Source organism: Callospermophilus lateralis, chromosome 4 (assembly GCF_048772815.1).
Source record: "Callospermophilus lateralis isolate mCalLat2 chromosome 4, mCalLat2.hap1, whole genome shotgun sequence".
Taxonomy (NCBI): Eukaryota; Metazoa; Chordata; class Mammalia; order Rodentia; family Sciuridae; genus Callospermophilus; species Callospermophilus lateralis.
This window is the reverse complement of record NC_135308.1, coordinates 105609821-105623340: the sequence shown is the minus strand read 5'-3', so window position 1 is coordinate 105623340 and position 13520 is coordinate 105609821. Positions and strand designations below refer to the sequence as shown.

At 36.2% G+C, this 13520-nt stretch overlaps 1 protein-coding gene across 2 annotated transcripts in view; it reads right to left on the bottom strand.

Annotated features, from left to right (window-relative positions):
- Ano6 (anoctamin 6) overlaps positions 1-13520 on the bottom strand; it is a 191492-nt gene that overhangs the window by 68421 nt on the left and 109551 nt on the right. For both annotated transcript variants that reach the window (XM_076854348.1, XM_076854347.1), the window contains 3 exons: positions 3665-3730; positions 2265-2552; positions 1929-2042 (listed from right to left, as the gene is read on the bottom strand). In XM_076854348.1, coding sequence (XP_076710463.1) covers positions 1929-2042; positions 2265-2552; positions 3665-3730 — 468 coding nt within the window. The remainder of the gene's footprint in view (positions 1-1928; positions 2043-2264; positions 2553-3664; positions 3731-13520) is intronic.

The window sequence follows — 13520 nt, the reverse complement described above, 5'->3', positions numbered from 1 at the left end:
CAATGCAGGAACTCAGTGGGAGCCCCAGGGATGCTTACCAGCCTACTCAGGGGGGAGCCCTGAACAATGAAGAATTGGGCCACCCAAGTGATAAAATCACCACAATGGAGGAACATCTGTAAGCCTACAGTCTCTTGGACAATAGGGGAACCAGGGACAGGACAAGCTTGCAGCAGGGCCAATTCTAAAACCCAGGTTTCATTTTTCCCAATTCAGCAATTATTCTATAACAAAATATAGAACATAAACAACAAAGCAACTTGACATATTATTTATATAGCTTATTAAAAAAAAAACAAAACTTGCCTCTGCCTACATTCAATCACCCTTTCTCCCGTCTGACTCTTTTTCCTTCTTCATATCCTAGAACCCAATTACCACCCTGCCTAGTCTTGGCCTTCACCTCTACCCACTTCCCTCCCAACCACCACACAGGTTCATTCCCTGACCAGGATGTGGGACCACTGCGATTCTAAGATGCTTTAGTGGAAAAGACCTGGGCGTGGGCAAATGTCAACCAAACACTCCAGAACTCTGGCATTCCAAATTAATCTTCAGAACAACTACTTACAAGTGTCCCCAAAGTTCATATCACACTACAGTTGTTAATTTTTGCTGGAGCATAAAAATAAAACATGCAGACTGTCAGCCTGAATGGCCAAATAAGATTTCTTAGGAAGCTCAGCATCTGCTTCTCCACCCAGCTCCCCTGTCTGTTTAGTCAAGTGTATCGAGTAGCTGTTTGGTGTCCTAGTTTTAGTACACTGTGCACTTCAGTTTTGTCCTCATTCATCATAAACATACTACACAGTAGTACTGATCAATCTCAGTCCTTGTTTTCTTTGGTTTTATAGATTGATAAACTGATTAAACTAAATATAACAAAGAAACAATGCAATGAAATGTGGTATTTATTTCAATGACAGAATTTATATAAACAACTTCAGACATCATGTACTTGCATTTATGGAATCATTAAATCAGTCACATTTTAAAAATTTCACTTAATATGAGATGCTACCAGATAGAGAAGTGCAATTCAATTCAAGGGGTTGCTGGGGTCTCCACATGTAGTCCTTAAAAAATGTCACCAATCTGGGATTTTGCCATTGTGACACATGCCTAATAGATGCTTTTTTAAAGGCCTGAATATTACAGGGCATGATTTGAAAATAGTATTTCAAGAGGGAAGAAGTCTGTGTTGCAGAAAATGATAAATGAGAATTTCTAACACCTATTTGGTTACAACTTTTCTGGCTGATAAAAAATATCTGTCAGTCATTATGAAAATGGCTAGCACACAGTACTTCTTGTATGCTAAGGAATAACATAAGCATGGATTAATTTAATTAATCGTCATAACAATTCTATGAAGTAAGGAATATTATTATTCCCACCTTATTAATGAAGATACCGAGGCACAGAAAGGCTAAATGTCTTTCACAAGTTCACAGAGCTAGGAAGTGTCAGAATAGGACTTTGGGCCCCAGAGATGCTCATATAGGGTGACTGCTCATCTGGTCTGGCAGTGTGTGTAAACTGCAGGAAAGAAAGGCCTCATTCATCCATCTACTCCTTTAAACACAGCATTTTCTCTATGCCTGGGATCCACCAGTGAACAAAACAGTCTGGTTCTTTCTTGCGTTAAGCAAGTTTATAATCTTGCAGTATGTTATCTTTTTTTAGTTGTAATATGGACTCAATGCCTTTGTTTTTTTTTTTTTTTTTAATGTGGTGCTAAGATCAAACCCAGTACCTCACACTTGTGAGGCAAGTGCTCAACCACTGAGCTACAACTCCAGCCTTCAATATGTTATCTCTATGTTACCAAGAAAGAGACATAAGTTTAGGAAGGTCAGTCCTTTTCTCTTGTCCACACTAAGAGTATACATTAGGTCTCTTAACTTCATTTCTGTTATTTGACTTACATCATGGAGAGGGAAAGCCGCCTTGTAGATTCCAGAACTTACAAGTCTGTTAATCCCAAACTTGCTAACATTGTTTACCACGTGATACTTCACTCGGGAGAGGATAAAGTAGACCTAAAACGATTCCAAAATAATGTGGTTTATAGAGCAGAACAAACCAATCCAGTCACTGTTTACTACTTAACAGGAATCTGAATTTTTTTTTTTTTTTTTTTTTTTGCTGCTTTAAAAAAAAAAAAAAAAAAAAAAATCAGACCACACCAACCAAATCACTAATTACTCAACAGTAGGTTCCAAATCATCCCAAGACAGAAACTAAATTTGGTTTAGACTCACAATGCGGCTTCTGGTAGCTGGATTGAAGAAGGAATCTTTATCAACAATGTAAAAATCATTCATTCGATTCTTCTCAAATGGGGCAGTGAAAAACTCTTGCTCTGGTTTGATGAGACGTTCATCTACTCGGAGAACTTTGGTAAACCAGTTGAAACCATCAAAGGCCGAGGAACGGGTTTTCAGATCATTGGGTTTCAGAGGCAATTTGATGTGCATGATCTCAGCATATGTACATAACACATCCCATGGTGCGTGTACTTTAACAAATACAATCTTGTCATCCAAAACCTGTAAGGGAAGAATAAAACATGGACCAGGAAATCAAACCAACTATTTTCAAAATTTAAAACAAACATTTTTTTTAATGGGCTGGTAGTTAAAAAAAAATACATATGCCCAGAGGATACCAGTATGAGGGAAGATAAAATAAAAATAGATTTGCAAACCCATATAAAATTTTAAGATAACTCCTTAGTTTGAATTAACAAAGTAATTCAAATCATTATCAGAGTTCTTTTATGAAAATAACATTTTAAATGATAAAACTAACCTTACCAATTCGTCCATCACTCCATCCAAATTAGTGACTTGGAAACACTAGAACACTCATTGTAATGCTATAACTAATAAAAATTTTTAATTTTCTAAAACTAGAAATGGACTACTTAATTTCTTGTATATCTATTCATTATGTTATGTGACCATTAAAAATGCCAAAGAATAATATTTATTGATATAGAAATGCTTTTATTATATATTAAGGGAAAATCAAATTATGAAATCATGAAATAATAATTCCTCTTTTGAAAGGGCTAACACACACACACACACACTTTTTGGCTGGTAAGGGTACACAAATGGGACTTTTTAAGCTCCATTCTCTGATGTAATTTTCCAGCATTAAAGACTCCAGATTTTTAAAATTTTTATTTCCATACTAGACAGTCAAACATTCAATTACTTGATGTTTATGTGCAGATTTCATCTGAGGAAATATACATATCTGAAGGCAGAAAAGTTTCAGAAGGTTAACCTTTCAGAAGGTTATTTCTAGGTGATTAAGATTCAGATGATTTTTATTTTCCCTATTTTTACATTCTCATTTTTACCATAAACTATTATTTTTATAGTTAAAAAAACTTCTAGAAGTTTCTCAAAGGAAGAAATAATCTGTTGTACAAGCGTTCATTATTAAATTCCTTGGCTATTAAAAAAATTTGTTGTCTTTGATGAGAAAAAATAATATCTCCTATAGATTGTCAATTTTGACAAACTCCTTTTCCAGTCTGACAGCATCCTGGCCAGGACTGCACATTGCCACTGCCATCCTAGAATTCCAAGTGCCATGCAAATTCCCAAGAACATGGTCAGCTGAGGCTGGCAAAGAGACTACGACTTACCGATCTTGTTGCTTCTAGTTGCAGTCCGTGGCAGATGAGGTTAGATTCATATGCTTGTCTTTTTCTCTGTCAAAAAAAAAAAAATTTTTTTTTAGACCTTTATTTTACCAAAGGCAGAAAAAACAATTTTGTTTCATTTAAAAAAAAAAATACAAAAGCAAATTAGTTTGGTCCTGATAAAGAGATTCATCTGCTCATAATGGAACTGAAACAATGAAGCTGCTCTCTCCATTGGTGATTTGAAGGTGTTGGGTCTCCAAAGAATGCTGGGCATGCTTTTGCATTCCCCAAAACTCTGGAGGGCCCTTGGTCGTCCTGTTGGAATTTCTTGCCCTTTGAGGTAAGTAAAAGTCTCTTGCCAAAAAGGACTTTTTGGCTCCTAAGAGTATACAAGAGGTTTTTTTTGTTGTTGTTGTTGTTTTAAATCCCATTCTCTGATGTCATTTTTCTGTGTTAAAGATTTCAAATTTTTAAAAATTTATTTCCATACTAGGCATTCAAATGGTTTAATTACTAAATGTTTAGCTTTCATCCTGAATGCCTGAACACCAGATAATTTTTAAAAAATTCAGAGAATTTGAACTAAATTATTCATGAAGTTATAAACATCTGAATCGATAAAATAGGGAATTAATTGATAAAATTGATAAATTAATTGCCAAACTAATGAAAGGAAAGCACGTAAAAGTGGAGACTTGTTTGATCTTTCAAAGATCACATTTGATGGTGAAGCAGTTATCCTGCTTTAGGAAATGAAAATGCGTACATATAAAGGTTAAGAATACAAGATCTGAACCAAAATGCTTAGGTTCAAACTCCGGTCTCATTACTTATCACCTCTATGACCATGACAGGACACTTTTAAAAACCCTGTGCCTCATTTTTTTTTTTTTTTTTTCTATCTACTAAACAGAGAAAACCTCACTAGAATCCTTTTTAGACTCTCATAATGTCATGACTTAGGTGACATAAAGCACATGAACTATAATAACCATTTCCAATAATGACAGAAAATAAACCAGACCAATCTTTCACTGAAAAAAAAATCTCTGTGTGTGTGTCTGTTTACTATTTCATCAGTCACAAGTTAGGGTGGAACTGCTGGGTTAAGGTCAAGACAATCCACAGGTCCAGCAGCCAGGCCTCCTTACCCAGGAATCACCATTCACGATCTACCTACTGTGAAAGTGGGGTTGAGCTGCTGCGGTCAGGGACAGTATAGAGAGCATGGAATTCACCTAACAAATGTGACATAGATGATGCCAGATGAAAAAAAAATATACCTGGTGTTGGGCTAAATTTGAATCCAGACATGCTTTGCAGAAATATCCTAAATAGAAAATTGTTTTATTTAATAATCTGTTACACGGCACATTTATTGCTTGTAACACTTAGAGCTTACACTAAAGTAACTTACAGGAGGGTCAGTGAAAGCTGTGACTTCCCTTAAAGTGAGCAAGCAACTGGCTAAAAATTCTGGAGTCAGGAGGGGGTGCGGAGCACCTGAAGTGCCACTCTGCTCCCAGCAGGTACTCACATCCTCTCGACTTCCCTGCTTGCCACCATCCCTTCAATTTGTCCTGGGGAGATTTTCAGCTCTTTCTACCCTTCTGGTGCCATATTCCCAGCCTCAACTTGGGAAGTTGACCAGATTCATTCCTCTTCTTGTCTAAGAGGCATTTTTTTCACTCAAGATCCGAATCCTCATATTTTGATTCTTGTATGGTTTCTGATTACTCCTTTATTTACCATTGAGTAAAAACACTTTGATCCTGCAAACAGTGTTCAACACAGTGCTTGACACAAATTATATGCTTAATACATGATGGTTGAGAGAATATACATGGTCTTGGCTTGCTGTCATGTCAGTGAGCCACTGTCAACTGAGGTTTAAAAATATTAAATGAAAAATTCCAGAAATAAGCTGATTTTAAAAAATTATTTAAAATAATGTGTGCACTGCTCTGGTTTTATGCAATGAAATCTCATTCTGCCCCATCCTGCCCAAGATGTGAATCATTCCTTTATGCAGAGTAATTACACTGTATACACTACCTACCCATTTATCACTAAATAGTCATTTTGTTTATAAAATGGACTATCGCAATATCACAAAGCCATGTTCAAGTAACCCTCATTTTTCTTAACAATGGCCCCAAAGCACAAGAGTCTTGATGTTGGTGATTTGCATATGCCAAAGAGAAACCATAAAGTACTACTTTAAAGTGAAAAGGTGAGAGTTCTTGAATTCATAAGGAAAAAGTCATGTGGTCCAGGTTGCTAAGATCTACAGTAAGAATGAATTTTCTGTGAAATTGTGAACAAGGAAAAAGAAATTCATGTTAGCTTAATGTCACACCTCAAACTGCAAAAGTTACAGCCACAGTGTGTAAGACATGCTTAGTTAAGATGGAAAAAACATTAAATTTTTGTACCTATGTATAGGAAAAAAACATTGTATATATAGAGTTTGGTACTACCCTTGATTTCAGGTATTCACGGTGGGGCGGGGGAATCTTGAAATGTGTTCCCTGAAGATAAGGTGTGTGGGGGTGGCTATTGTACTAAAAAAAAAAAAAAAAAAATTTATTAATTCATTCTACAAACATTTCCTGAGGTTCCACTATTTTCTAGGCAACCTGCAAAATATTGAAGAATCAAAGAATTTATTCTATTGTTACAGATAATTACAGAGAAACTCAGCATCCAGTGATCTAAGACTTCCTCTCAACAGAAAGACTGGAACATTTATTCTTGTATTTCATGGCACTGTAATAGCCATCTATTACATGAAATACCAGAATAAATGACCACTCAACATTTCAGCTCCTATTATATCTATTATAACAGATAAAAATGTACACACCTCCTTTTCCTGATGTCTTGTGACGTTCAACTACCAGCAGAAGAGCTATACTTTGCCAATCAGACCACCCATTCCAGACTCTGAATGGGAAGCTAGAGACACCAAGGAGCCAGGCCAAACAGAAACATTCTGGGGTGGATGAGAAGGCAAATGCCAATTCCAGAGACTGAAGAGGCAGAGCTTGTGGCAGGATTTTTTGATAACTACTGCTGGTCAGTGGGTGTCCATGGTGCCAACGGCAGCCCTGTGTCCAGGGCAGTAACCACACTTTGTTTCACAGGCTGTCTGTGAAGAACTGCTTCTGCCCTGTCTGCTGGTTGCCTCGACTCATTTATTTGTCAAATCCTTTAGGGGAATCTATGAGCTCCTAACATCTTCCTGATAAATCCCTTATCTATTAACTTATAGCTATTTTTGTTACTTTCAAGCAACAGCCCTCACTGAGAGCATAGCCATGAACTCGGGAAAACCTGTTACCCTGAAACCAAATCAGTATAAACAGGAACAAGTGTTCTGCAAGGATTGGACACCATGAGGCCTTCTCCTTCAGGGGAGGTGACTCACCCTGAGGAGGTGCATGGGGAAGCTGACATGCTCTCACTAGCAGGCTGCAGCAGGACCCGTGCCTGTATCTTCTATACCCTATAGAAGATAGAAATTTCACATCTGGGATATGAAGGCTCAGGCCAAGGGCTTAGAAGAATAGGAGAATCAGAAGAGAGGCTTCTCTAAGGCTTAACAGGTATTTAAGATTTAACTGCTGGTAGGAAACAAGTCAAATAACTACATTAACTGGCCTTGTTACAAGTTCACAGTTGCCATCATAGTCAGGCCTACCACAGTGCACACCTATCTCCTCTGTGGCTCCTAGCCACCTGCCAGGGAGCATTCTACATTTCCAAGGTGCTCCTCCTGCTGCATATCTAACTTGCAGACCAGCATGCTCTGCACGGGACCTACCTACCTTCCTTCCTTACAGAGGAGATGGCAGCTGCTCACTGTGAACTCATGCAGGTTTCCTTCTTTCTACCTATTAATAGCTAGACATCATCTGTCTTGATATCTGAAGTACATCCGTTTATATTTCTTCTTGAGTTATGTAATGTCTCTATTTCTCTCTTCATTGCGCTCTCATTGCTCTTATTCCCCAGCCAACAAACATTTCAAATGCTTCTTATTCTTAAGAATTTTAAATCTTTCTATGACTCTGCCTGCTCTTCAATTACTACCTCTCCCCCGGAGATGTTAGTTTTTATGTTTAAAGTATCATTAATGCTCAGAACAGGCCTACAAAATGAATGTCAGATGAATGAATAAACTGAGTAGAAGGTAGACTGATAGCTGCCTATCATGTAGAAATGGACTGAGGTGTACAAGGTACTATTGTACAACAATTGCACTCCCTTGTTCTTAGTCCCCCGACTTTTCCATGAACCTTCATTTGTATTACCTGATACAATGAGGAAAAAGTAAATTCTATTCCTGGAATGTACTAGCATTAGACAGCACAGAAACATCCAGAGCATGAACTGATTCCTAGACACTTTGGGAGTTTGAATTACGAGATGACAAAAGGGGTAAGGTCCAGAAAGCTGGGCCATTCTGTCATCAAACATACCAAACACAAACTACTCCTGTCTTGATCATATCAGTGACATAACATGAACACAACAAACTGAATAGTACAGGCTAGATCTGGAGCCTTCTCTATATGGAATTTCTAAACTCAGGCTACAACTCATCACATTCAAGGAGCTCTTTCCTCTCAGATTCTACTCTACAAAATGATACCTGCAGCTTTTGCAACTTTGGTTTCCCTCTTACCTTTGGGTATACTGGTTATTTTCAGAAAATCAAAATTCAAATGCTAGCTCTGCCACTCAACTAGCCTGGAGACATTGGGCAAATAACTTCAACTCAAAGCATCCTTGGTTTCATCGCAAAAATCAGAGAAGAAATAGCTTCATCTTGAAGAATTAAATGTGATTCTGGGTATAAATTATAAAACATGATACTTGGCATATAATAAGCCCTAGAAATCATTAGCCACTATCATTAACCTTTCTCTGCCTTCCAAAATGCTCAGCTTCTCTTAGACCCTAAAAAACAAAACAAAAAAAATTATCCTGCAAATGTACTAGAGACTTGCCTTTCCCTTTTAATACAAATATTTGCCAAAATCGACAATCATAACTCATTCTGCAGCCACACTGTGTATCCAATGACCCCAGTCCCTCCAGGGGATACCACTGACCCCCATTTTTACAGGAACTCTGAAAAATGGATCTTTTTAAGTAAATTTTTTATTTATATATGACAGCAGAATGCATTACAATTCTTATTACATATATAGAGCACAATTTTTCATATCTCTGGTTGTATACATAGTATAGTCACACCAATTCATGTCTTCATACGTGTACTTTGGATAGTAATGATCATCACATTCCACCATCATTAATAACCCCATGCCTCCTCCCTTCCCCTCCAACTCCTCTGCCCTATCTAGAGTTTGTCTGTTCCTCCCATGCTCCTGCTCCCTATTCCACTATGAATCAGCCTCCTTATATCAAAGAAAATATCCAGCATTTGGTTTTTTTGATATTGGCAAACTTCACTTAGCATTATCTTCTCTAACTCTACAAATGCCATGATTTTATTCTTTTATTGCTGAATAATATTCCATTGTGTATATATGCCACATTTTTAATCCATTCATCTATTGAAGGGTATCTAGGTTGGTTCCACAGTTTAGCTATTGTGAATTGTTCTGCTATAAACATTGATGTGGCTGGGTCACTGTAGTATGCTGTTTTTAAATCCTTTGGGTATAGACCAAGGAGAGAGACAGCTGGGTCAAATGGTGGTCCCATTCACTATTTTCCAAGAAATCTCCATACTGCTTTCCATGTTAGTTGTACCAATTTGCAGTCCCACCAGCAGTGTGACATGAATAGAGGGCCTACATCTTAGGAGCAAATCTTTACCCCTCACACATCAGATAGAACACTAATCACAAGGGTATATAAAGAACTCAAAAAGCTAAACACCAAAAAAACCCCAAATAACTCAATCAATAAATGGGTCAAGGACCTAAAGAGAGACTTCTCAGAGGATTAATATACAATCAATCAACAAATACATGAAAAAATGTTTATCATCACTAGCAATTAGAGAAATGCAAATAAAAAAATCACTCTAAGATTTCATCTCACTCCAGTCAGAATGGCAGCTATTATGCATACAAACACGAATAAGTGTTGGTGAGGATGTGGGGAAAAAGGTACACTCATACACTGCTGGTGGGACTGAAAAATGGATATTAACACTGAATCCCTTGCCCTTCCCTTCCAGACTCATCTATTCTACTTGGCATCCTGGTCCTGGGACTAATTATCTGGTAACTGATGAATACGTATCCTTTTCATCCCCTGAAGGGGACAGATACCTCTTCATCTCTCTTATTGCTAGCCCCATTTCTATGAATAATAAGAAAGGTCACTGTGGAGCGTGAATAGCACATGTGACTATCAGAGATGCAGACAACATCAGAAACATTTCCCTCAAACTCATTTTAAAGCCTTGATAATACCCTCTCAGGGAGATGTACTGTATTTATTTAACCAACCTCAAATTATTACATATTTGGATTGTTTCTAATTTTTCACTATTATGAAAATCCTTGTAGAACAATCTTTGTGCATCCTTTATTACTTCCTCAGGATACAGTACTAAGAGTAGAATTGTTAAATCAAAGAGTGTATTCAATTTTAAGTTCTTTAATATGTATAGCCATACTGCCTTCCAGAAAGGTTGTACTAATTTGTCTCATTTTAGTTTTTATCTAGTTCTTTAGAAACAGCTCCTGAGATGTTTACCTGATTTAGCTCGAGGTAATTGGTAGACCCTGGAGTTAGCTTATAATGCCCTCTATTTCACCACCAACTATAAATACTTGAACAATTGAATCAGGATAGGACATTTATATTTGCTTAAACATGTTATTATATCATCTTGGTGTTACTTTAATAAGACAGTTCTTGTTATTTTCTTTTGGCATGGCAATTCATGAAAAACCAGTAGAATATTTTAAAAATTGATCAAACCAGATCAATTTTTTAGTGTGTCAGAAAGCTAAAGTAAATTAGTATATGTGTTGTACTGGTCAAACAGGCACATAACAGGAAAAGACTGCCTGCTTAAAAGAAGAGATTGCTTAAGTCTTTAATATGAAATCATCTTTACTTCTCTGTAGAATTTACCCTTGCACAAGTAACTCTTCCTGACATTTGAAAAATTAGTGTAGAGCTAGCTGTCTACCATGTTAAAAATGAAAGATAATTACTAGTGCATATTGGCTGACACAGCCATTGCTCAATAAATATTTGTTGAATAAATGAATATCTGAGACCATACAATTTTTAACCAAAAATTATCTATGAGCCTTGTTGGAAAACCTTTCATATAAGATCTGAACCTAGCCTATGGCATATGATTTGTATTTGGCAGCAGAAAATGATTAAACTAGACTTACTAGCTTTAAAAAAAAAAAAAACTTGTCATAAATTAAATTGTGCTGTAAATTCCTGTATCTCTAGGGGAGCAAATTCATCTGCATTGCCATTAGATTTATTTTTTAATTTTTTTTAACCTACTAGAATTCTATTAAAGCCAAAGTGACTGCAGTCATTGAGGACTTATGTACATTACAAGAAATACACACGATTCTATTACTGCTGGTGGAGAACATTTCCGAGAGCTCCACCAGCCCTCGGTGAAAATGGACAAGAGCACCTACCAGTGTCCAGAAAGTGAAATTTTATTTATACTTCTTTTAAGAGATGGATAAAGCTGTCAGAAAAATAAATAATAAAGCAATCAAAATCACAAAAGACAGACTGGCACAATTAAGGCAGTTTTCTGTCCCTAAGTACCTTAGATTACACATTACACATCTCATTTTGGCTTAATAAAGTCACTGTTGTAAAGGACTTGCCTGTGAATTGCACAGTAATAATACTGATTGTAAACACCAATTCCTAACATTTTCTTCATGGTACCCAGCTTTTTTGGTGTCAAAAGCAGGAGTTACAATGACTAAGTACAAATTGGTTGATATTAATGAAATATGCACAGATAATTTCAAATGTTCTTATAGCTCTGCTAGGCAAAGTAATGATGTTTGTCATTTTATTTTCCACTTGTTAACCTTTGTTAATCCTTCAATAATGCACAAAAAATAAGTTCAAGATACTTAGTTGCTGCAAAAAATTACTAATTACTTTACGTGCTATTTTATTAGTTACATATCATGTGCTCCAGAAGGTTTGTAAGAAGAATACAGAAATTATTTAACCACAGCTTAATTTAAATTCACATGTTGGCAACAAAACATTTCCTGTTAGTGGATCTATATGAGGAGGAATTTACTCAAGTAGGTAAAGTGTGTTCAGGAGGGGACAGATCCTTTTAAATGATAAGCACAGAATGGAAGCGAATAGTTAGATGTACTTTTTAAATTAACATTTTGGGTATAATTACACAGGAATAAATACTTACTGTGAATAACCAGGAAAGCAAATTTTTGGAGAAGAAAAAAAAAAATCACTATAATCTAACTACTGAGATAACCACTGAAAACATTTTATATGTTTGTTTTCTAAAGTCATCTGCTTATAAGAACGACTTGAAGAGCTTTCTAAACTGCAGTTTCTTGGGTCCCTTCTCTGGAGATCCTGATTCAGTAGGGATGGGATGGGGCCAGGACAATCTATTTTTAACAAGCAGCTGGATGACTCTTCTCATCAGACAAGTTTAAGAAACCTTGTTCCTATGACACACGCAAGAAGCTATTCTTTTATGATTCTTTTTCCCCTTCACACAATTTCCATATGAGAATTTGGTATAATTGATTTTTGCCAACCCTGTACCCTTTTACATATGATCTTTAAAAAGGTGAGACACAGGTGACTGTTAGCAGTAGAACAAATGATGGCCTATTTATTTAAACCCAAGGCTAGACTTCACGAGGAATAATCCGGAAAAAAAAAAAAAAAAAAGTATTCTCTTCTCCATATCTTTGTAAATATCTTGCTAAGGTTCTCAGTGAATTGAAATGGAATAATCAGATTTTACTTCCCAAGATTTCATTGCCCTCTATTTTTAAGGTTTGAGCCCAGGGATATTTCCCATTTTGGAAATAAGCATCAAGATTTGGATTTGTTTTGTGCTGAGTACTCAAAAATAAAACCAAACATGCTTATACCAGCAACACATTTTGTGGCTGTAATTTGAAACTGCTGATTCTAATTTAATTTATTTCTTTTAGCCTCCAACCTTAGTATATGCAAGTAGGGTGAAAGCAAGAAAAAAGATAAAAATATAAAGATTGTATTCATCTAAAATATTAAGGAATCAAAGCTAGACCTGGATTTCACTCCCTATAATAAAAGTCAGAACATCTATCAAGTTACCTGGGAAGGTAAAACTGCACAACACTGGTTGCCATTATCTCCTCTCAGGCTATTCTAACATCAGCTTTAACTTTCCAATTCATGGAACGTGCCAAGTATGTCAAACTCAGGAAATTCTGTACAGTGTTCTGATTCCTTATAGTTTCTATCTCCTCCTTTGCCATCCCCTGATATTTCAATATGGACAAGTTAGGCAATTTTCATTCTATTCAGTCATGCCTTCTGCTTTAGGAGACTCTGTAGGATCCTCCAGATCACTGCAATTCTTTTGAAGAACCAGCTTTATTTACATTGTATTGAAACTCTAGATCACGTTATTGACAACATTCTCTGATTTTCTGATACAAATAGGAAGCTCAGAGACAATTTTGCAACTGACCTTTAGCTTCTGAACAAGATCTTATGGTTTATAATAATTTTATTAGACATGCATACGTCATTTTATTTTTCTTCCTTTATACTTCTTTCATCCTGATTACTCATCTAATTACTTTTATTTGACATATTTCCATAAGTA